Source organism: Crocuta crocuta, unplaced genomic scaffold, assembly GCF_008692635.1.
Source record: "Crocuta crocuta isolate KB4526 unplaced genomic scaffold, BGI_CrCroc_1.0 scaffold126, whole genome shotgun sequence".
Classification (NCBI taxonomy): Eukaryota; Metazoa; Chordata; class Mammalia; order Carnivora; family Hyaenidae; genus Crocuta; species Crocuta crocuta.
Genome location: NW_027531000.1, coordinates 6,296,705 through 6,320,346, shown reverse-complemented (window position 1 = coordinate 6,320,346; position 23,642 = coordinate 6,296,705). Strand labels below are relative to the sequence as shown.

General features: G+C 43.4%; 1 protein-coding gene and 1 long non-coding RNA gene across 2 annotated transcripts in view; one reads left to right on the top strand and one right to left on the bottom strand.

Annotated features, from left to right (window-relative positions):
• The window catches only part of RYBP (RING1 and YY1 binding protein), an 88,102-nt gene that overhangs the window by 1,216 nt on the left and 63,244 nt on the right, over positions 1-23,642 (top strand). Inside the window, 1 exon segment of the mRNA XM_077770647.1 lies at positions 11,574-12,033. Within this exon segment, the coding sequence (XP_077626773.1) occupies positions 11,574-12,033 (460 nt within the window).
• Positions 14,879-21,041, bottom strand: LOC144236970 (uncharacterized). Its single transcript, XR_013336717.1, has 3 exons — positions 20,896-21,041; positions 16,288-16,466; positions 14,879-15,258 (listed from the first exon to the last, which is right to left on the bottom strand). It is a non-coding gene; the product is annotated as an uncharacterized LOC144236970 (long non-coding RNA).

Sequence of the window (23,642 nt, the reverse complement as noted above, 5' to 3'; positions counted from 1 at the left end):
ACGGACGTGTCCGCCTGGTCTCGGGGCATCTGTTCATCCCAGGTTCCCATAAAGTCATCCCTGGTTTTCTCCTCATGGCCCCTTCAAGTCTAGGGCTCATGTGGGCAATGCCCACTCCGGGCTGGGCCCCTAGAATCTCTGCAGGGTGGCCTAGGCTTTGTCTGCATAGATACCACCACCTCCACGCCTGCTTTGAGGTCTTGTCACCTTCCCAGGCCCCCTTCCCAGGCCCTCTTTATGGACAGACCCTCCTGCTCTCTGGCCCTCAGCTTTCTCTAATGTACTTACTGTCTCTTCTCCCTCTGTCAACACCTTTGAAGTGTTTTCCTATCCTGAAAAAGCACTCCCCTCTACTTCCTTCTTTGGAACATTCGTTTACCCCTTACCTGCCCTGGATTGCCCCAGGGGGACCTTTGAGAGTTTAGAATTATGGACACAAGAAGCAGAGACTAACAGGTCTTTTTTTTTTTTTTTCCTGCTCTGTCAGATTTCTTCCTTAAGACAGAGAGCACAGGCCCAATCAACTGCTTGGGAAAGGAAGACAATACCATGAAACCAAAGAACATGGATAATTTTGATCACCTGGCCCCCATGGCCCTCACCACCTGGAAATGGTGTGTGTGTGTGCCCATTTCATCCAGACTGTGGCTTCCAAAGGCCAAGGCCTGCCACATCCTATATCCCAGTGTGGTCGGCCTCTGATATCAGACCCATAGTAGGTGCCTTGTAAATACCCGTCAAAGCTAAAAAATAGTAAGAGGAGAGTGGACTTGAGAGGGAAGGACACCTGAAATGAATCCTGTCCGCTGCCTGCCTAGCTGTGTGGTCGGGGACAAGTTACCTCGCTTCTCTGTCCATGGGCAGTAGCAACAGGTAGGAGAGGACACAAAGAGGGGCTGGGGGACTCCGTGCTCCTCAAAGGTCTCTGGTTTGCATGTTCCCCTCTTCCGAGCCTTCCAAGATTCTGCTTCCACGGTATCCTCTCCACTCACCCTTCAATGGGCCCAAACTTCTATATCACATTCCTCTCGCCCAACAAATTCATTTTGTGTATACACAGATTTTTGCTCCTATTCTTTCAGATGGGCCCCTTCCCTTCCTCCAGTGAGTGACTTCCAGGATCCCTAAGTTCCAGCCATTCAGTTTGTGATGAAATACAAAGAATTTGGAATTGTGGTTCCACCACGCCCTGGCTCTGGGATGTTGAACAAGTGTGTGAGTCTCAATTTACTCGTCTGGGAGATAGGGATGATGATAACTAACTCAATTGGATCCTTCAGAACAAGGCCTTGGGAGCCCAGGCTGCCTGGATTCAAATCCTGGCCATGCCACTCTACAAACACGCAGCTCAGAGCAGGTGATGTTTCTTTGTCTTACTTTCCTTATTTATAAAAGGGGTGTCATCATAGAATCTACCGCATGGGGTTGTTGTTAGCATTCACTTCATTAAAACACCTGAAGGTTTTAGCACCTGAGTAAACCCTCTACCCGGGTTGGCTATTCCTACCCTATGGGCAGCCGCTCTTTAGCCCCCAACAAACTCATGACCCGCGTATTATTAGTGTGCTGGTGCAGCTGTAACAAAATACAACACACTGGGTGACTTAAACAACAGACATTTGTTGTCTCCCATAGTGGAGGTTGGAAGTCGGACATGAAGGTGTCCGCGGGGGCCTCTCCTTGACTTGCAGATGGCTTCCATGTCACTGTGTCTGTGCCTTATGTCTCCTCCTGTCATACAGGAAAGCCAGTCACATTGGATTAGCTCCCACTGGAAGGGCCTCACTTTAGCTTTGTCATGATTTTAAGAAGCCCTATCACCAAATACAGCCATATACTGACCTGCTGGGGGTTAGTGCTTTCTATATGCATCTGAGAAGGGATGCAGTCCAGTCCTTGATGATGCACAAACCGACCACAACATTAGTGGTTCCTGTGGGGGAGCCTCTTTCTTAATCCAATTCTTAACGAATCCCAGGATGTTTGTGTCTGTGGATTCTGTTTGTCATGCAGTAGAGAGAACCTGCTATCAGAAGAGCCCTGCCCCAGGCTCAGTGTGCACATCTCCATTCTAAAGAGGAGAATGATGGTAACTCATATGAGGGATTCAGCGAGTCTCGAGGGCAACTATGTATGTAAAAGCCTTCTGTAATCTCCGCACTACCTCCTCCTGGGGGAGGTTTGCCCTTGAACTTAAAGGACACAAGTAGATGGATTGAATATCTCCTTTCCACCATCAAAATTCTGTGCCTCTGATCCTAAAGGTAGAAAGTATCAAGAACAAGCTTCTACGGAAGCAGTTTCTAGATCCAAGGTAGCAATAGATAATGTTGAATCAATGATGGAAGTCATAGCATCGCAGGGAACCCCCACTGCACATATTCTTAAGGCCCCAAATGGAGCCAAAGGGCATCATTCATTTGCTGGGTTCTGGCATGCATGTTTTGTCTGATTTGGCCAGAACTCACAGTAACATGGGCCCATAAACTAGATGTGCCAGCACCGGAAAACCTCTCTGTCTTTAAGAAGACCCTGGGATCTCCAGTCAGAAAGGACCACTTGAACTTCCATGTCTGCCCTTCCTCCTCAGGCACCTCCCCAAACTGGCTGGCTCTTTGTCAGTGAAAGCAATGCTTCACAAGCAGCCTGGTGAAAAGAGAAATTGAAGAGATGGAGCTAGAAAGTCAGATGCTGAGTGTGAATTCAAACCCTGTCCGCGGCTCTAGGCAAATCGCTTCCCTGACTCTGGTTTTCCATCTGTCAAACAGGGCTATACAAGTTCTTACCTCACTGGGTCATTTGGGGTTTCCATGGGGGTAATGAATATAAAAATGTTTCATTCAGGGTACCTGGGTGGCTCAGTTGGTTGAGGGTCCGACTTTTGCTCCCGTCACGATCTTGCAGTTCATGAGTTGGAGTCCCACACTGGACTTGCTGCTGTCAGCCTGTTGGCATGGAGCCCACTTCAAATCCTCTGTCCTCTTTGCTTCTCCCCAACTTGCACTCTCCCCAAAATAGACATTTAAGAAAATAAAAAATAAAAGTGCTCCATTCATTCCACAACTAATTTTTGAGTTCCTTCTATGTGGAGGAACATTTTCTACACTGTTCTAGGCACCGGGGATACAGAGTTGGGACAAAGCAAAGTCATTGCCCTGATAGAAATTAAATTCTAGTGCAAGAGTCAGGCAAAAACAAGTAACACATCAGGTAATGCCAGGGCATAATAAGGATGGAAAGAGAAAGTAGGATAAGGGGGTAGCAGTGACCGGGGCTAATGCCATGTATGATATTTCAGCCAGGAGGTCCTCTCTGAAGAGGGGCATTTAGCCGACTCCTGGACAGTGAGAAAGACAGAGACGTGGCAACAACTGGGGGAGAACAGTTAGAAAGGCCCTAAGAAGTGTCGGGGCCTGGCAGGAAACCACAAGAAGTCCGTGTACGCCTAGAGCTCAGTTGGAAGTAAATGAAGTCAGTAAGCCTTCAAGGCCACAGTCAAGGCTGCACGATTTATACATTTAATTTTTTTAATGTCTATTTATTTTTGAGAGAGAGGGCGCGTAAGCAGGAGAGGGGCAGAGAGAGAGAGAGAGACAGAGACAGAGACAGAGACAGAATCCGAAGTAGGCTCCAGGCTCTGAGCTAGCTGTCAGCACAGAGCGCGACGCATGGCTCAAACCCACGAACTGCANAGAATCCGAAGTAGGCTCCAGGCTCTGAGCTAGCTGTCAGCACAGAGTGCGACGCATGGCTCAAACCCACGAACTGCGAGACCATGACCTGAGCTGAAGTTGGACGTGTAACCGACTGAGTCACCCAGGTCCCCCAAGATCGTGATTTTTAATCTAAGTGTCATGCGAAGCCATTAGAGGATTCTGAACGGGAGATTGCCTTGGTCGTGCACATCCCTCTGACTACTGTTTGGAGAAGAGAGTTTAAAGAATCATGGTCGTCACAAAGCTGATGAACACACACTTCCTGCTTTCCAGCTCCTGGACACATGGTAGACTGCGCTTCCTGTTGCTGAGTGAGGGCAGGAGCCGTGACCAATGAGTGAAAGTCAGAAGTATCACTTATAGGCCAAGCTGTAACTTCATTAACACTGCAAGTCTGTCTAGAAACCTCCTCCCCACCTCCCCCCACCATCTCCGTGACCAGCAGGGTTCAGGCTGGATGCTGCTCCGTCAACCTGGGTTCTAGAGAGAGGGGATGTGGGGCAGAGTTCCAGCTTGCCTGCAGTGGGCATGTCACTTCTGGGAGAAATCCACCTTTCAGAGATAAATCACAAAGACTGGGGAGTCAAAATTATAGCATAAACCAGACAGGTGCGAGGAGCAAGGGGAGAGCTTAGGGAAGCCATTTAGGTGGCCGAAAGGTGATCCTAGCTTGGATTGGAGTGATAGCAATAAACATAATGAGAAGTGATCAGATGCCGGGCGTGTAGTGAAGGCCAAGTGCAAAGGATTTGCTGATGGGCTAGATGTAGGGCATAAGGGAAAGAGAGGCATCAAGGATGATTCCATGAATCATGGCCTGAGTAACTGGGTGAATCACTGAAAAGAAGAGCAGTCAGGAAAGCACAGGGCTCCCCTCAGTGCTAGGCACACAGCTAAGTCACAGAATGCCAGCTCTGGTGGTTAATACTATCATGGGGCAGGCAGTATGGAATGTTAGAGGCGTGAGGAATTTTCCATGCTCGAATGACAGAACGATCACAAGTCAGATTTACTGAAGGGTAATTCATAGATAATAAGACTCTTTTTGGCATATAGGTCTGAGTTTGGACAAAGGCATTTGGTCTAGTAACTACCTCTCCAATCAAGATGTAAATTACTTCCGTCTCATCCCCTTTTGCTGCCCGCCCCCCCTTTGGTCAAACCCTCTTTCCAACCCAAACCCTGGCACCCACTGGTATGTTCCCCATCCCTATACTTCTGCGTTTTTCAGAATGTTGTATAAATAGAGTCACACAGGGATGCTTGGGGGTTCAGTTGGCTGTCAGATTTGATTTCTGCTCAGGTCATGATTCCAGGGTTGTGGGATCAAGCCCTGCATCAGGCTCCGCACTGAGCATGGAGCCTGTTTAAGATTCTCTTTCTCCCTGTGCCTCTTTCCCCTCCTTGTGCTCGCTCTAAAAACAAAACAAAACAAATAAAAAAGAATCACACAGCATGTCACCTTTGGAGACCGACTTCTGTCACTTGGGATAATGTATTTGAGATTCATCTGTGTTGCATTATGTCAGTAGTGTGTTCCTTTTTCTTGCTGAGTAGTACTCCACGGTAGGGATGGACCCACTCTTCGTTTCTCATTCACCAGCTGAAGGGCATTTGGGTTGCTTCCAGATTTTAGTGATATGAATAAAACTGCTATAAATATCTGAACACAGGTTTTTGTGTGAACATATGTCTTTATTTCTTTTAGTAACTTTCTAGAAGTGGGATTGTTGGCTCATATGGTAAGTGTATGTTTAACTTTATAAGAAACTGCCAGACCGTTTTCTTGGAGTAACTGCACCATATTGCACTCCCACTGGCATTGCGTGAGGGTCCCCGTACCTCCTCCCCAATACTCAGGGTTGTCAGGATTTTTTTTGATTTAAGCCATTCTAATGTGCAGTTTTCATCCGCATCTTCCAAATGAATAATGATTTTGAGTGTCTTTTCATGTGTTTATTAGCCATTCATGAATCCTTTTCAGCAAACTGTCCATAAACATCTTTTGCTGTCATTAGGTGGTTTGTCTTTTCATGTATAGTGGAAGTTCTACATACATTTTGTATATGATTCATTTATCAGATAGGTGCTCTGCAAATATTTTCTCCCAGTCTTTGACTTGTCTTTTTAATTTCTTCACAGTGTCTTGCTAAAAGCAAGTTTTTTCTTTTGAAAGAGAGAGGAAGGGAAGGAGGGAGCATGTGTATGGGGGAGGGAGGGGAGGGGGAGAGAGAGAGAGAATGAGAATGTCAAGCAGGTTCCACGCTCAGCTCAGAGCCCAATGGGAGGTTTTATCCCACAACTCTGGGATCATAACCAGAACTGAAATCAGAGGCAGATGCTCAAAGGACTGAACCCCCTAGGCTCCCCAAGATCAGATTTGAATTTTGGCCAAGTCCACACTTTCAACATTTTCTTCTATGGGTCACATTTTTTGTATCATGTCTAAGAAATCATTGTCTAACAAGGGACACAGAGGTTCTCTCCTGTATTTTCTTAAGTTTTATAGTTATAGGTTTTATGCTCAGGTCTATGATCGATTCAGAATTAATTCTGGTAAATGGCATGAGGTATAACCCAGGACAATTTTGACTGGTGATTTTTCCTACTGTGCCAGAAGCAGATCGATAAAACTTCATAGCGCCGATAAGCACGTGCACAGGTGACACTGGCTGGTTGCAAAATGTGGTTACGGTTCAAACGCAGGTGGTCAGGGCAGCTCCACCTCCGTGCCTCCAGGGCTGTTTCTTCAGATGTTAATCCTGTCCTCAGTATTGCTCCGCAGATGTCCTCCGTGATTCCAGCACAAGCCTGAGTCCTTCTGTGAAATGAGTTAGGCTCTCCCCAGTTCCTAAAACACTCCATGTGGTTAGTTGCTTCGAGAAACAGTGTACTCTCTTAAACCACTGAAGGAACATTCAGGGCAAAGCAGGGCATTAAATCTTAGCAATTAGGGTGGAGATCTTAACCTTCCGAGTTTCTGTCCTGCTCAGTGGCTTTTCTAGTCACCAGATCATACTGTTTTCTCCTGCCTCCTCTCCTCGATAACACTTCCACTGGAAGTTGCATGAAAATCATTTAGATTGGGATGTGCTTAAAATGTCAAGAAGAAAATCAGCAAGGAGAAAAGGTTAGAAAGTCACCATGGGGTGCCCGGCTGGCTCTAGGAGTAGAGAGCATGTGGCTCCTCATATCAGGGTTGTAAGTTTGAGCCCCACATGGGGTGTAGAGATTACTTAAAAAACAAAACAAAAAAATAAGTCAATATGGAGTTGTCACTTTGTGATGTGGCTAGTTGAGAACACTGTAAGAAAGACAGCTAATGTCTACTCTTGCTTTTATTCAAAAGGTATTTATTTATTCCATCAAGAATGATGAGGCAGAAAAAGAGTATCTAAAAGGGTCTGGCACTATTTCTATAAGAGTATCATGTCTTTAACTCGAGATATTAATATCAAATTATTTATTACATTGGTCTAGTGTGTGAATCTGATGCTCTTACTCAAATGTACACCAGAATATCTTGAAGGTCAAAAAGTTAATAAACCTAGAAATAAAAAAAGGGGGGGGCATTAAATTATCCAAACTTCCAAGAAAAGAAAAAAGTTGGAAGAATATAATCTCAGAATAAAAAATACTCTTTCCCAAGAATCAATTGTTAGTAATTTACTTGGGTGTAGGAAGGTGTTCATACATTTACTCTTAAGTTTTCTCATTCCATCTCACTGGAGACTGGTGAAAACCTCACACCAAATCACAGTTTGAGGCTCGGACCACAAGAAGGTATAGCATGGGTGGGGCGGGATAAACCATGACATATTTGGAGAAAGACTTTTTTCTCTCACTTGTTTCTAATAGCTTTACTGTACATTTCTAAGGGTCAAAGTCCTAGTCTTCATGAGTATTTAGGTTTGCTGTTTAGGAATAGCACTTGCAAATTTAAAGGCAGGAGGAGGCAGAGTTGATAACATTCCAGACCCTTCTTTTGCTCAAGAAAGAAGCAAAAATTTTTGCTTCTTTTTAAAAAAATTTTTTAATGTTTATTATTTAGTTTTGAGAGAGAGAGTGTGTGTGTGTATACATACATACATATATATATGCATGAGCAGGGAAGGGGAGAAAGAGACAGACAGACAGACGGACTCTGAAGCAGGCTCTAGGCTCTGAGCTGTCAGCACAGAGCCAGACGCAGGGCTCAAACCTATGAACCATGAGATCATGACCTGAGCTGAAGTCAGATGCTTAACCGATTGAGGCACCCAGGCGCCCCAATTTTTGCTTCTTTCTTGAGGAAAAGAAAGGAAGCCTGCTGCAGCTGCCCTCCTACCTCCCCGCTCCAAGTGGTCTGCTTTCTCCCCGCACTTCATTTGTTAAGGCAGACCACAGACAGGTAGACAAATACATATATATATATATATATTTTTTATTTTTAAAGTAGGCTTCACACCCAGCATGGAGCCCAATGCAGAGCTTGAACTCATGACCCTGACTGAGATTGAGACCTGAGATCAAGAGGCAGATGCTTAACCAATGTGAGCCACCCAGGTGCCCCAACAGATAGTCTTGGTAAACTCATCAGTGGCTTCTATGGCCCTCAGGATAAAGCCACCAATCCCAAGCCCGACCTCCCATATAGGGGATCCAGCCAGGCACTACCTCACCAGCCCCATCTCCCCTGTCCTGTAGGGCTCTGCCCACAGCTGCTTGTCTTCCTCTCCTGTAGAGTACCATGTCCCTGACTGCTCTTCTCTTCTTCTGGGTGATCTTTTCATTTTCAGGGACATNNATGCTTTCATTTGTCTTTGTAGCAACTGGCACAATCGTAATTAATTACCGGTATAAAGTCTGCCCGCTCAACTAGAATGTAAACTCCAGAAGTGTAGGAATGAAGTCTGTTACGGACATCTGATCTTCCAGTCCCTGGCATGGGGCATGGCACCTACTTGCTACTCTATAAATTACTGTTAAATGAAAAAAAAAAAAATGCTCTTCAATGCATGCTTACCAGACACTGCTCAGGGCACTTATATATAACATTGGGAAGGAAAAAAAAAGAGAGAAAATCCTCATTGTTACATAACTTACAGTCTACTGGGCAATGATCTGCTAAACAAGATAAGTAAACTACATGGTACATAGATGGTGATAAGTGCAGAGGAGAAAAATGTAAAAGTAGCTAAAGGGGAGAAAAGTAAAGTAGTTAAGGCATTGGGTTATGGGTTGGCGTGTGACAACTTTAAATGGGCTGCTCAGGAAAAACCTCGCTGAGAATGTGACTTTGGAACAAAGACCTGAAAAAGGGAGGCAGCTAAGAATGTGATTCTCTAGGGATAGAACATTCTAGGCAGCCAGAACAGCAGGTGCAAAGGCCCTGAGGTGGCAGCAGGAGTGCTCCAGGAACGGCAAAGAAGCCAATGTGACTCAAGTAGCGTGAATGATGGGAAGGGAGAAAGAATGTGCTCTTTTAATCTGTTCCATGTGTCTTCGTCATCATTTACATCAGCCGCTTCTTGGGGAATGCTTCTGACCAGCATCTATTCTAAAGACCATGGATTTCAAATAATTTTTAAAGTAAAAGAAACCTTCCTTCAAATGAAACTTGAAATGGAAGTTCAAATAGGAAACAGAGGAGCCAAGGAGGGGCTGGCTGTGAAATCCCACTCATCCCTGCACGCACAGTGGTTCAAGGCAACACCATGGAGGAAGATTTGTTCCCCAAGTAGCTCAGGTGCAAAAAACCACCCCAGAATGATAATCTGATGCTCTACCTAGAGCCAGCTCTTCTGTAGCCACTGCTCCAGAAGCATGCTTGTCTGGCTTCTGTACCTGCGAGACTTTCGGAAGATATTTACCCCCAACAAGGAAACGAGATTAGTTTCTGCAGTTACAACCCCATGGTGATGTGTGGGTCTGATATATTCCCAGAAATTAGTTCTAGGAAACTTCTTTTTCCTTAAAAACATTTGTTAAACGCTTTTTTGTTGTTTTGAAAAAGTCAAATAGGTCAACGATTAAAGAGAAGCAGCACTAAAAAGCTTGTTTCCCACGGACAACTAAATTCCTGTGTATTTGCAATGGAATTCCACACAGTTAAGCAAGCAAATGGAAAGGAACTACCGATAAGAGGCAACAATATAGACGAATATCACACAAATAATTTTGAGCAGACACACGGATACATACTATGTGACCCATATTTATATGACATTCACCAACAGGCAAAACTGATCTGTGGCGACTCAAGTGAGAATCGTGGCTACCTGCGGAGAGGGTAGTTAAGTACTCACTGGGGAGATGAAAATATTCTATATCTTGATTGGGATGGTGGATACAAAAGCATAGCAGGGATCCATAAAAATTCATGGAGATGCAAAAGGATTTGTGCATTTTATTCCACGTAAATAATCAAGTCAGTGTCCTTTCCACTCTCTGTAGTTCCCAGCTACCCAGCTTCCCTACCCAGAGGCCACTCCTCCAGCTGGGGTTTCCTAATGCCCCTTTTCTTTCAGTACCTTCATACCAGGGGTGGAGTCCTGGGAGGAAGCCAGGCAGACACCAGAGGCCAAGGCTGTGGGCACTGGGCCATGGCTTGTGTGCATGCCCCTTGGCATTCTCTGGCCCCTTTGGCCCTCCGCCTCCCTCTTCTTCCTCCTTCTCTCTCCTTTCCTCAGAAGGCAGGGGAGTGAAAGCCAGGGAGGCTCGGAAGGTTGCTGACCCTTGCTAAATAATGCTGTCCCTCCTGGCCCTCCAGGGTGTGCCTGCCAGCGAAGGACAGCATGTGCTGATCAAGCTTATCACTGACACGTTCCCTCCCTCTTTTATTCTCTCCCTTCTGTTCCCTGGAACGATCCTAGGACTTCCTGCTCCCTGGGCATTCAGTCTGGGAGAGCTTCCCCAGGCTCAGGCTTCCTTATGTTTCCCTTCCACGGGGCAGTCCTGATAACCCGCTTTGTGTTTGCATATAAACATATCTCAGTAGATGCTGCTGGCCTGTCTTATCTTCCCTCCACACCCCTACCCCCACCTCCCACCTTCTACCATCATTCTTTGACCAGGTCCCTACCCCCCAGCCAGAGCTGCAGCCCAGCCAAGTTATCTAATCATCTAGGGTCCTGACTCCTCGAGGGCAAAGGGGACTGAGTCACGTTCAAGGCAATTTGGCAGGCATTCTCCGAGCAGGGCGGAAGGTAAAGGGTACTGCCCGTTCTCGCCTTCGAGAATCTTCCAAAGCGGGGGAAATGGTGCTCAACCCAGACCCAGTTAGAATAGTGCTTAATACTTCGTACTGGTCCTTCTTTAGGGTTAGGCACCGACTCTGAATTTCCCAAACAACCCCGCGAGGAGAGCTGTTAGCCTCACCTTGGAGTCGAAGAAGCTGAAGTACAAGGTTAGGCTGCTGGCATGTGGCAGCCAGGATTTGAACAGCGACTTCCCGAGGGAAACGCCCTATTTAGGCTGGTGGGGGGCGGGGGGGGTCTCACGGGGGAGTTGCTGCACCGGAGTTCCGAATCAGGCCTTGGGGAACCGTGAGTTGTGCCACACCCTTAATGCACAGTTCTCTCCCGCATCAGGGGCCAGCGAGGGGGCTTGGGGCTGGAGTAGCCGCAGGCGGCCAGGACTTTACAAGAGGCAGATACAAAGCTCCGCGTGGCAGGGAAGCAGAGGGGCGCGGGGGAACCGGGCCAAAAGAAAGAGGCCCTGCCGCCTCCCGGGGCACCACAAGCCTCGAGGCGTTGCAAGCGGCAAGGCAGTTGCCAGCCCCAGTGGCGCGCGCAAACTGCGCGGAACTACTTCCCCCGGGGCGGCTTCGGGGCCGGGGTCCACGCGACAGCCCNGCTCCCCTGCCGGCCCCCCCAGCCCCACGCTCAAGTCCACAAGTCCGCCCGCTTCCTGCGCCCGCCGCGGCCCTTCCCGGGGCGCAGCCGCCGCCGCCGCCGCCTCCTGCTGTGCGAGGCTGTACGGCCCGCGCCCGGAGGTTGCGGGGTGCCGGTAGGGGCGCCCCGTGCCCTCCCTCGGTCCCTCTTTCAGCCCCCGAAAAGGGTGGGTGGGTGGTCGCCCGAACGAAGTTTCCAGCACTGGATTCCTGCGAAATTGCGACGGCTCACCAGCGCCTGTGTTTTGCTGTTTCTCCCCCTCTTTCCTGCTCCCTGTCTCTTCCCTCCCCTTTCCCCCACTCCTCACTCCTCCGAAGGCCAAAAAGACAAGCGAAACCTGCCGCAGACGAAGGCTTTTGGGATTGTAGCGTCTGCACCTTCAGAAACAGCGCTGAAGCCTTTAAATGCAGCATCTGCGATGTGAGGAAAGGCACCTCTACCAGGTACTTGATGTGTGTTAGCTTTTGTGGAAGGACTTTTTTATTCCTTTTTTTAAGGTGGGAGATCGGGTCGAGAGCTCTACTTGCTGCCCTCTTTCCAACTTGTTGATTACGGCTTTTTTGCATTTGGGGGGGTGGGTGATGAGTGGTTTTGGTTGTGTGTATTTCGTGGTGGGTGCAAAGCTTCCTATTCACTGAATGATTTATGGGAGGGAATTTTTCCAGGTTTTCGTCTTATTTCCAACAGGCTGGATTTCTTTGACACTTGTATCCATTGGCTTATTGGTATTGGCTCGGAAAGAGAGGAAGCAGTGCTTTTGCTATGCATTGTAGGACTTGAGACCTTTTATTTTTGCCATGTGTAGAGTGTTTTTAATTTGCCTGTCCTGAATTAAATTTTTTTTTTCCTTTCCGAGAGATTTAACGGTGGATGTACATTTAGACTGGTTGTGCTCTGCTTGTCTTTGAGCTGCAAATGTGTGTTATTTTCTTGCACTGTGAAAATAAATGGGGTTTGGTAAAGTGTCGTTTTTGGAGAGCTGAGCTGTCAATTTGTGTTTTTCCTGATGAGCTTATGCAGAGCGGTGACGGAGGACGATCTGGCAAAATGGTGCAAGGAATATATTGAAGAGTGTGTTTAAAGCTTTATTACAGTGAAAAGAATGTTGAAAGAATTCCTTTTCGCTTTTGTGCAGGTAGTAAATCGCATCTGGTATCAAAATGAGCCGAACGACTCTCCACTTTTAACGGTTAGGTATATTCGGATAAAATGTCAAAGCTGGTTTTGTAGTTCTCTGGTCATTTTTTAAATTGTATCTGGAATTTGGTTCAGGGGATGTTAGAGTTTGAAGTTAAACTGTCCTCCATGTCGCTTAACGGGCAGGCACTGGGGGATGTGTGCCTGAAGGCCAGGGAGAAGGAGTGAGTTCTAGTGAATCCTTGAAGACTTAAGTTGATTGCCAGAAGTCTCATTTCATCAGGTACTTGTTTTTGAATTGGTGGTGTTCCAGTATGCCTGTGTAGTAGTACTGCATAGTTCTAACTGGATATCTTTCTTGGACTAAATGAGTGTGTCCTGTTAGGGTTTTAGTGCTTTATTTTTACCTGGGATTACCTAGGATATCGGGTAATCTACAGAATATAATTCTGGGATGAATTGGTCCAATTACTGGTGGAGCAGTTGTGTGACTTCCACTAACTCTTTAAGTAATGAGTGCTTTGAGTAAAAGTATTCAAGTACTAAAAATATATCTCCAGAAGTTTTTACAGCAAACTCATATGTCAGTTTTTGTATTCCCGTCGAACAGGTTTAGTTAAAATAAAAAGCACTTGTTGGGAGCTTAATTTGGCTTTGCTCTATGAAACAGGGAATTCCATCAGATGGGATGAAAGTTTAGAAATGTATTTGTTATTTAAAGCAATAGTGATTGTATTTTATTTATGAGTAATGTTTTTTTACACGTAGAATCCCTCAGAGGCCAAACCTCTTTATTGTGGTTTTGCTTTGAGTGTTACCGTAGATGATGTTCAAGTAAATGACTAGGAAACTCCTAAGAACTTGAGAACTTTACTGGTGAAGAGCAAAAACCAAATTCAAGATTACATCTGATGTATTGCTGGGAATAATTATCTTATGATGAAATGCATTTCAGTTTCTACGTGTATTTAAAAAAAATCTGACTTATCAAACGTTTTGAAAGCATGTGGGAGGTTTGATTTTAAAAGCAATAGAAGTGTTTAGTTTTTTTCAGGGTTCCAGATGATGACAGCGAAATACAGTTGTTGTTTTTTTTTTTAACAAATACATTAAATCATTAAAGATGAACTATTTTAGGAATAGAATACTCCTTCCTAACCTTTAAGGGTTTTTGTGTAATTTTTTGAGGTCTCTGGTTGAGTCGGATTTGAACACGGGTTTCTGAGATCTGAGGACTTAAACTCTTACCAAGTCACGATAGATATGCTTACGTAGCCAGAGTTTGTTTCATCTTGGTTATTGCCAGTATTTTGGTGTTTTAGATCTGTTCTCAAAGTCGTCATTATTTGGAAGGGGAATGACATTTTGGCTTTCTTATGCTATGAATGGGTTTCATGTGGATGGGTGAATTTCACGGCTCTTCTTCCAGGCTTCTCCTGCCTAGCAACTGTCGATTAATTTCTTGGTGCTACTACTCCTCACTGCTGTGTGGTTTCCCTGGCCTTTTTCTTGACATTTTCTTGGTACCTCAAAGGTTTAATGTTTTTGCCCTGCATTGTTTTAATCATACCTGGTATTGATGACAGTAGAAAGTTTTTGGGTTTTGAATGCTGAGTAATAGGCAGAAATTGATTTTAGAATAACTTAAATAGGGGCGCCTGGGTGGCTCAGTCGGTTAAGTGTCCGACTTCGGTTCAGGTCATGATCTCACCGTTCGTGGGTTCGAGGCCTGTGTCGGGCTCTGCGCTGACAGCTCAGGGCCTGGAGCCTCCTTCGGATTCTGTATCTACCTCACTCTCTGCTCCTCCCCTGCTCACTCTGCCTCTCTCTCTCAGAAATAAATAAAAATTTTTTTTTTTTTTAAATTAGAATAACTTAAATAATAAAAAAAGGGCTTTGTGAACCTGTTGACTGGTATAGAAATTGTTATTGCTCTGAGCTGGTGTTTCTTACACATTTTGTAACAACAGCCTACCTAGTGGCCTAGCCACTGGTCATTTTGGAGTTCATTATTTTTGTCACTGTCACCATTATCTACTGTCAACTGTAGAAGTCAGGTTTTAATTAGTAGTCGGTCCAGTAGGACACAGAACTGCATTTACCCTTCAAGGTAGAATTGGTGTTACTCCGTTTAATGAGAAAAATACTGACTCTCATCCAAAGAACATTTATTAAATTACCAGGATGTGAAAGATACTGTTCAAGACATTGGTCGGGAGGGTGGGCTGGTTAGGCATGTACAGGGATGATCAGAATCCAAGTCATAAAGGCCTTAAGAGTGATGTAAAAAAATGCTATGGGAGATTGGGGCAGTCTGGCGTGAGGAATCAATTAGAAAGATTTCTCCTCCGCCCCCCCATTTCTTTGGACAAGGAGAATTGATTCCTACAAAATCACCAGCCAACTTTTTATTGTTATTGCCATGTGTACCAGATATGTTGAATTCTGCAGGTAGATTCATGAAAGTGATTCATAGGATTGTCTTCTTATTGGAGCAGCATAGAGCAGAATGGACGCAGGACCAGGTGCTCCTAAGGAACGTACAGGAAGGAAGAGGAGATGCTTAGTAGGCTGCTTGGAAATTCAGCGGGCAGTAGAGATCTATATTTTGGATATCGCAGGTATATGGAAGGTCTCAGTATATATACTCCTTTTTCTAACCGTATCGTCACACTCTCTATCTCGTGTTTATAGCTTTACTGGGTATAATTGGCGTACTATAAAATTCACTAATCGGAAGTGTATGATTCATTGAACTTTAGTTGTTTTAAAAGAGTTCTGCAACCATCACCACAAACTAGTTTGTCGATTTTCATCACGTCATATGGTTTTCTTCTGCCTATTCCACGATATATCATGAGAGCACAGAGAGGGGTCACCTGCACCCTGGAAGGTTTCTTCCTCCTCACCATGCCAAGCGCTCTCAGGGCTTATTTATGCCTTCCAACACAAGGCAGGAAAAGAGTGTGTCTGTAAGGGGACCATGGGTGGGGAGGAAACACTATCCCTTTCCTAGGTGGTAAATAGCAGGTAGACAAAGTAGGATTTCCCGGCCTACTTTGCCAGTCTCATGAAAGACGATACCATCAGCTTTTAGAAGGAGAAAACCCTGCAAATTAATGCATTTACCTAACTGTTCTCTAAAGTGGAATTTCTTGAATGTTGAGCACAGTAACTTCCTAGACTTGGTGTTAAATGAAATGTGTTTTGCTCCGGTCTTACTATTTCTCGGAATGCAGCGATGTCTTGGTTGGAAAATACAGATTGCCAGGACCCTGCCGCAACTCTTGCCGATCAGTGCTTTATTTATGTATTTATTTATTTATTTATTATCATTGTGCTGCTTTTTGACCTTCAGCTACTCTTTAAATCACACTCACTTGAAAGTTGGTAAACTTTTGCTTTGGGTAGTTACTGTCGATTTAGAACTTTGCTAGTCTTCAGTGCCAGATTGCATCATGATGTTGAGTTCAAATCCCGTTTATTTTAATACCATCCCTCTGAAAAGTGTGCTTGCTCTTTTTAGAGCTTTTATAGGCGAGCAGAAGTGAGGAACTTACTTTTGAGGTGTAATAAGATTATGTCCTTAAAAAAAAAAGTCGGTACTCCGGATATTGAATTAGAGGTTGGTACTCAGTTGTGTTGTTTGCAAAATGGTCTCCTTATGTAGGAGCTCCCGCATTCTTCACGGTTCTAAGTGTGGACGTTTTCTCAACACCTCTTGAATGGTTGCGTAGTACTAGGAGTTTTAGGGGAAAACACACATAGTTAGTGACAAGCGAAAAGTTCTGATCTTCAAAACTGCATCGCCCTGAGATAGTTTCTGATAGGAAAACTCCCGGAAAGCAGGGGTGGGGTGTACCTAACTTCCCTATGCTTTCATCCACCACAGTGGTTTTGCTTCTTAGGTCACATTGGTTTTACTGTAGTATTTGTCTTTCATAAAATTTCTCCATAAAATACATGGAAAAATTACCTGTCTTCCAAACCATCAAACCTTAGGAAACCTTTCAGCCTCGAAGCTGGTAGAGTTTTAACGATCACTCTTACCCAGAAACAGTGATAATTTATTTTGTATTTGCTATTACATTGGACTTACTGATTTATTGGTACTGACTTGATCTTGTGTATACTTGGTGACCTTAAAGTAAATTACCTGGGTAGTTGTGGTTATTTGACAAGTTTTTATTGAGCACACAGCCAAACGGGCTCTGGGTGTACAGTAGTGGAAAGACAGACAAGGTCCTTGTTTTCATGGAGTTTAAAATACTATGGAGAGGAAGAGAAAATCAGCAAACAGAAAACTAAAATATAATTTCGGCCTGTGTCAAGTGTTTGGGAGAAATTAGAGCAGGGTATGGATAGAAGTATGGAGTGATGAGCTCCAGGGTGGTGACTGCTTTCTAGACAGTGTTGAGATACACATTTGTCTTTTTAGGCAACATACACGCTGCTTTCTTTTGGAGCAAGGGGCTAGTTATTTCTGTAGCCTGTGCCATTTAGCTCATTGGGTTGGGGACAATTTAGAGTTGGAACCTTTGTGCACAGCTGCTCAACTTTTCCTTAGTTGCGTGTCACATATTGAAGCCTGGCCAGCAAACTTGTCAGTATATCCTGTTAGTTACTGGGATACGAGGTTTGAATGGATTCAGTTATGTATTATTCATGTGGCATACGTTTGTCCTGTGCCTCTGTAAATGCTGACGAAATTCCAAGATTAATAAAAACTATTTTGGTAAACTGCAGCTACTTGCGGAAGTTGTTGGCACTAATTCAGTTCATTAGTACTTTAGGTAATAGTGGATCTCTAAATGTCCCCTTTACGGCTTGAACTGAAACATTCTAGTCTTTCTGGCTCTCATTTTTCTCTTCTGTTCCATTGCCAGGGCCTTTTTTCTTTGCGACATCTTCCTTTGTCCTCCCCATCACAAGTGTGTTCCTCATTTTTTTTTTTTTTTTTAACAACTGTTAGAGATTTTGTTTTAAGCGGTCACACCCAACTTGGGGCTCGAACTCACAACTCCAAGATGAAGTCGCGTACTCCACCGACTAAGTCAGCCAGGATCTCCTTTCGTGTGTATTTTTTTTTTTTTAAATGTTTTATTTATTTCTAGGAGAGAGAGAGAGAGCGTGAGCAGGGGAGGGTCAGAGAGAGAGGGAGTCACAGACTCTGAAACAGGCTCTAGGCTCTGAGCTGGCAGTCAGCACAGAGCCCGACGCGGGGCTCGAACCCACGAACCGCGAGTACGTGACCTAAGCGAAAGTCGGACGCTTAACCGACTAAGCTACCCAGGCGCCCCTCGTGTGTATTTTTAAGTAAGCTTTTTGAACTGTAGTTCAAAAAGCAGCTCACAAATCGTAATTATAAGGCTTGAGGAACTTTTCACAAGGCGAACACACCATGTAACTTGCACCCAGAAGCAGAAGATTGCCAGGACCCCAGAGCCCATTTTACACCCTTGACTGTCACTTTAGCCACCTTCCTGACTTCTAATGCTGCAGATGAGTTCTGCATGTTTCTCCACTTTGTATGAGCAGTGTCCTATGGTTTTGTGCACTTCCGCGCTACCAGCACAGAGCCGGGTGCGGGGCTCGGACCCATGAAACCAGGAGATCATGACCTGAACTGGAACCAGCAGTTTATTTTACCAGTGCTGTTTTATCCTAAGAAGATCTTGGAACTCCACTTGTTGTGTGTGGACACTTAGGCGTCCTAGAGATAGGGTCTCTTCTTGATTTCTGTTTCCTGCAGACTTGAACACCGCTGTCTTCCTGCAGCTGTGGTATAAATTCACACATGAGGTGAAAGGATACCACCTGCTGTGTGGAACTTCCTACAGATCATACATGGAGTAAACAGAAAACTCGTCCTTTGAGGGAATCCAACAGCCATGTTGGAAAGTTAAGGTAAAAGGATCTCCAGTGGTATAAAGCACCAGTGACGGTATGAGTGGAATGAATGCGTCCATGGTAGAGACCGTCACTGTGTGGTACATCGGGGAAGGCCTCACTGAATCCGGATTTAAATGAGGCCTTTATGATTCTGTGATTGAGGCGGAGTTTGTTGTACAAGCTGAAAGTACTTCTTTGCTCCCTCTTCATCCTTTTTAGCTCTTTTCTCACTTCAGATGCCATCCAAGCCTTTCCACTTCTCCCCAAAGGCTGGTAATTTCCAGATACTATATTAACCGTATACATCACTGGCCTCATGCGTGCATACCCTTGACAACCAAATCCACCTTGTTTTGAGGCCATTCCACTTGGTAGTGGAAGTCACTTCCACTTAAAAGTCACTCCTAGTTTTCATTGCCTTTACGCTAAGTGTAATTGCCGATCATTACGGAGGGCCTCTGGTTTAGTCTTTTCGTGTTCCTTTAGGATTTCTAGAAGCGACTGCCTGTCACCTCACACCCATCTGCCCTCCACATACAGCATGTGTGTGTTTCATGCCAAACTGCTGCTTTTCCGAGCGTGGGCAGTGATAGTTCATTTCCATACCTTCACACATTCCTTTCCTCTGGATTTTCTTCTGCAATGCATATCCTTCCTTCTGCGTCCTCCCTGTCTCCTGTTTGTCTTTCTGGGTGTCTCAGGAAGACTTTCCATCGCCTTCCAATCAGGTGCACCTCATCGTAACACTTGAACTGTGTTTTTATTTGATTGCCTCACCCTCCAAATCATTATACCTCATTGTCACACTTGGACAGAATTTTTATTTGATCACCTCTGTTAGGTTTTCACCTTTTTTGAGGGCAGGGCCTTTCTTTTCACAGCTCTCTATTCTTTAAAAATCTAGTCCAGCGCCTGGCACTTGGCAAGGTTCAGTAAATGTATATAGGATGAATGAAGACTAGGACTTTTGATAGCAGTTCCCTTTAAAACTGTTTCAGCAATGAGTTCTGTCTAACAAATATGCTTTAATATCAGGGCTTGCATCTTGTGTGTGTAATGTTACTAGTTTAGGGGAAACTTGTCTTCATAAAGTGTATCCTTAAAAGTAGTATTCCTGTTTTTCTGGTTTGGTTTTTGTAAATGTGTACTAGAAATTAAACACAGGACTTCAACATTGGAGGCTGTAGGCAGTTCATTTAAAGTACTTCCTGGTGTGGTTTGGAGCTTCAGAACATTAGCGCATTTACCTAAATAATAACTGGCAATTCTTAAGCGTTTGTTTGTTTGGTTGGTTTTTTTTGGTTGCCCATTTGGTTATTTAGGCAGCCAGAAGTCATAAAAGTCTGATAATATGGCCGAGGATCAGTCATGTTGTGCACAACCAGTTTTAAGGAACTAGGTGGGTGTGCATGTAAGCTGGCACCAAAAGGCAGTTTAAAAACAGACACAAAACATATTGGGTCTTGTTGATGTTATGCTATTCCTTGTATAAGTTCTGTTGTGTTAACATATCTGTAAGTTGGTAGTTGCACCTTGTACATAGTGTATATTACTATTCTGTTGAGTAATTTGGGCTAATTCTGTTGAAGTCTTGACTCATTCACTTCATTTATTTAGCTTCAATTTCAGTTGCATGCAGTGTTTGACACAGACTCTTGTGCCAAAGATGAATTCTCAGTAAATGCAATGCAAATAAACTACAGTGTTATTCGGAAATCATGAATAGTTACAATCACAAGGTAAATAGGTGAAATTTTTATTTTTAAATAGGATTGGATATTACTACTCTCTTTTCCCTCTCCCGTCCATTTAGAAAACTGTTTAAATTATCCTTTAGTTAGGAAATAAACCAGTGGAAGGGATATGTTAAAAAAAAATCTTACTCGAAACTTTATCACTGAAGGGCATTAACAGTACAATTTAAGATGAAGTAGCCTTTGGGAGGGACAAGAAATTTAAGGTGTTACAGAATGCCAGTTTCATCAGTGTGGATTGGATCTTAGAACTTTTATACTCAGTACATGGTGGTTAGTCAAGGAGACAACAAACTTGTTTACTGCTTTCTAAGAAAAGATCAGATTTCATACGTGGGTTATAAGGTTTATGCACTCTTCTTTTTTTTTTTTTTTTTACAAAACATTCCTTTAAAAGTTGTTTAATGGCCTAAGTGGTGCCAGAATATTCAAGTTTTCAAGAAATAAGAATTCACCTCAAATTACCTGAAATCAAAAACAATTTTGCTGGCTTACATAACCACTAAGGAGAAAGATACCTACCATTTGAACTTGGAATCAACTGCAGGAATCAAGACCCCTGTTACTTGCCCAGCCCTTGGACTGTTCTTTGTTGCCTGGAGGTTGGGATACTTGGATTGTCCAGGCCTAACACATCTGCAGTCTTAACTTGAAGGGAGATGGGACACTTAGCCAGGTAGATAGAAACTAGTTACCATAGTAACACTTTTGTAACTGGGGTAATAGTCATGATATACGCGGTTCTAATTTCAAACCGTAATAAACTTGAAGGCTGGAATTTTGTGTACCAGCATCGTGTAAATTTTTATCATTCAGATAAAGGAAAGAAAGATTATCAGTACATTGGTCAGATTGAAAAATACTGGTGTTTTGTAGGTTCATCTCCTGTATCATGACATACGGTCTCGATTCTCCTTTATTTTAGTTGTGAAGGTGGTAATACATGCTTGTTACAGAAACTTTGGGGGCAAAAGAGAAAAACATAAACAAGGGTCACCCATATACTGCCATGCAGAATTATTATGTATTGACCAATTTGTTTATTTGTTCACTGGACCACAAATAGTTGAGTAACTAGTTTTCCGAGTGCTGTCTGATATGCTAGTTCATTCAATTGTCGAAGTGTGGTAGGGGGTACTTAGTTCATGTAGGAGTGGGAAGATCAGGCGGTGTGTGGTACAAAACTAGTTGAGTTTCTGGTTTGAAAGACACATTTTCTGACCTGGTAGTTTATATGGTTCATTTTAGATTTTTCTTCCAAGGGAAATTTTTTGTGGACACTTCATGGTTTTTAGGATTCTTTTTTACAGGAAATAAAGCTAACATCCAGTTTCCAGTTTTCTTTCTGGATTGTTATAATTTGGAGAATGAAAATGTCATTGAATTTGTAATATTTGTGGCATGATTAACTTCGCCCAAGTCCTCCGTTTAAAAGAACAACTAAGTATACAAGGCAATTGAGATTTCATGTTTTGATATTAAATTTGTTGAGAATGGTGGTTCTCAAACTTCAGTGTGTATCAGAATCACCTGAAAACTTGTTGAAACACATTGCTTGATTCCCTGTTCCTTCCCTCACCCCCTGGTTTTATATTGAATGGGTCTGGGGTAGGGCATGTGCCTTAGCATTTCTTACAAGTTCCTAGGTGGTGTTGATAACTGCTGGTGCTGGTCTGGGAAGCACACTTTTGAGAAGTCCTGGATGGATGACCCTAAATTCGCCTGAAGAGAAGCCAGCCATGTTTCTTAGTGAAGCTGGAGATAGTTTTTGATGTTTTGCTTATGGAAAATTTATGTCTTGGCATTTCAAAGTGAATTTAAGAATATTGATCAACATTCATGTTTTTTATGTATTTAATTTTTATTAGAAGACCACAGTTCCATACTATTTTATTAATTAATTAGTTCTTTATTTTGAGAGAGAGAGAAAGCACGTGTGTGCACATGCAAGGGAAGGGGAGAGAAAGAGAATGAATTCCAAGCAGGCTCTGCACTGTCCATGCAGAGCCTGATGTGGGGCTTGAACTGACAAACCGTGAGACCAAGAGTTGGATGCTTAACTGGCTGAGCCACCCAGGCACCCTCAACATTCATGTTTTTAATCTAGTGCTGGCATTAGAGGTGATTTTTTTTTTTTTAACCAGTACATTGTGTGTAATATAGGAATACTCACAAATAAACTGGAGAATCATATCAACTAAAGTTGTATCCTTTTTACATTATAAAATCAGATGCTGTCTTACAGTATTAACATGTGGCTTGGATTTCAGATATATGTATTTTAAAAAGCTATTTCTTTGCAGCATATGTTAGAACTAAGTTTTACAATAAACCAACATTTCAGTAAAAAGTTGGCAAAGAACACGAATAGGTAGTTTATAAAAGAATTACAAATTAAGTCTGGAAACATGAGAAATGTGTAACCTTCGCATTAGTTAAATAAATACAAAGAAGCATTTTTGGAAAATCTCATTTCAAGAATACAAATTTTGTGGCAAGTCTAGGAAGAATAGGGTATTCTCACGGATACTCCATGGCTGAGTAAGTCGATTTAAGTTTTTGGAAGGCCATTATGGCCTTTGGTATCGAATGCCTTTAATATTTGTACCCTGAGACCAAACAATTCAACTTGTAGGATTTTGTGTGATCTGCATGTAAAAATTTTTCTGTAAATATATTACATCATTATTTTAACAAAATAATTACCCAAATTATAGTAAGTGTCCATTATTATAACAAAATAATTGTCCAAAATGATTGTCTAGATGATAAACTCACAGATGTAGGTAGTGTGCTACCTGAGGGCCAGGTCTTCCCCTAACACCACAGGGGTCTCTGTCCCAGGAAGTGGAGTTTGATAGTAATTCTTGCTACAAGTTAAACTAAAAAGAAAAGAAAAGAAAATTAAATTACCTACATAGGAATCAGCTGGGAATTGTTTAAAAAAAACAAAACTCTAGAATAGCAGTAAATATTTTGTAGCTCAAAAAGTGTTTTGAGGTCTTTTATACATTTGTTGTGGGAATGTAAGAAGATAAAACCACGCTGAAAAGTAGTTTGGCAGTTTATTGCAAAATTAACCATATACTTACTTGTATGACCTACTAGTTGCATTTCTGGGCATTTATCCGTGAGAAATGTAAACTTAAGTTCACACAAAACTTATTCACAAATGTTCACGGCAGATTTATTTGAATAGCCTAAAACTGGAAGTAACCTACATATCCTTCAGTAGGCGAATGATAGGTACATTCATTCAATGTGGAATA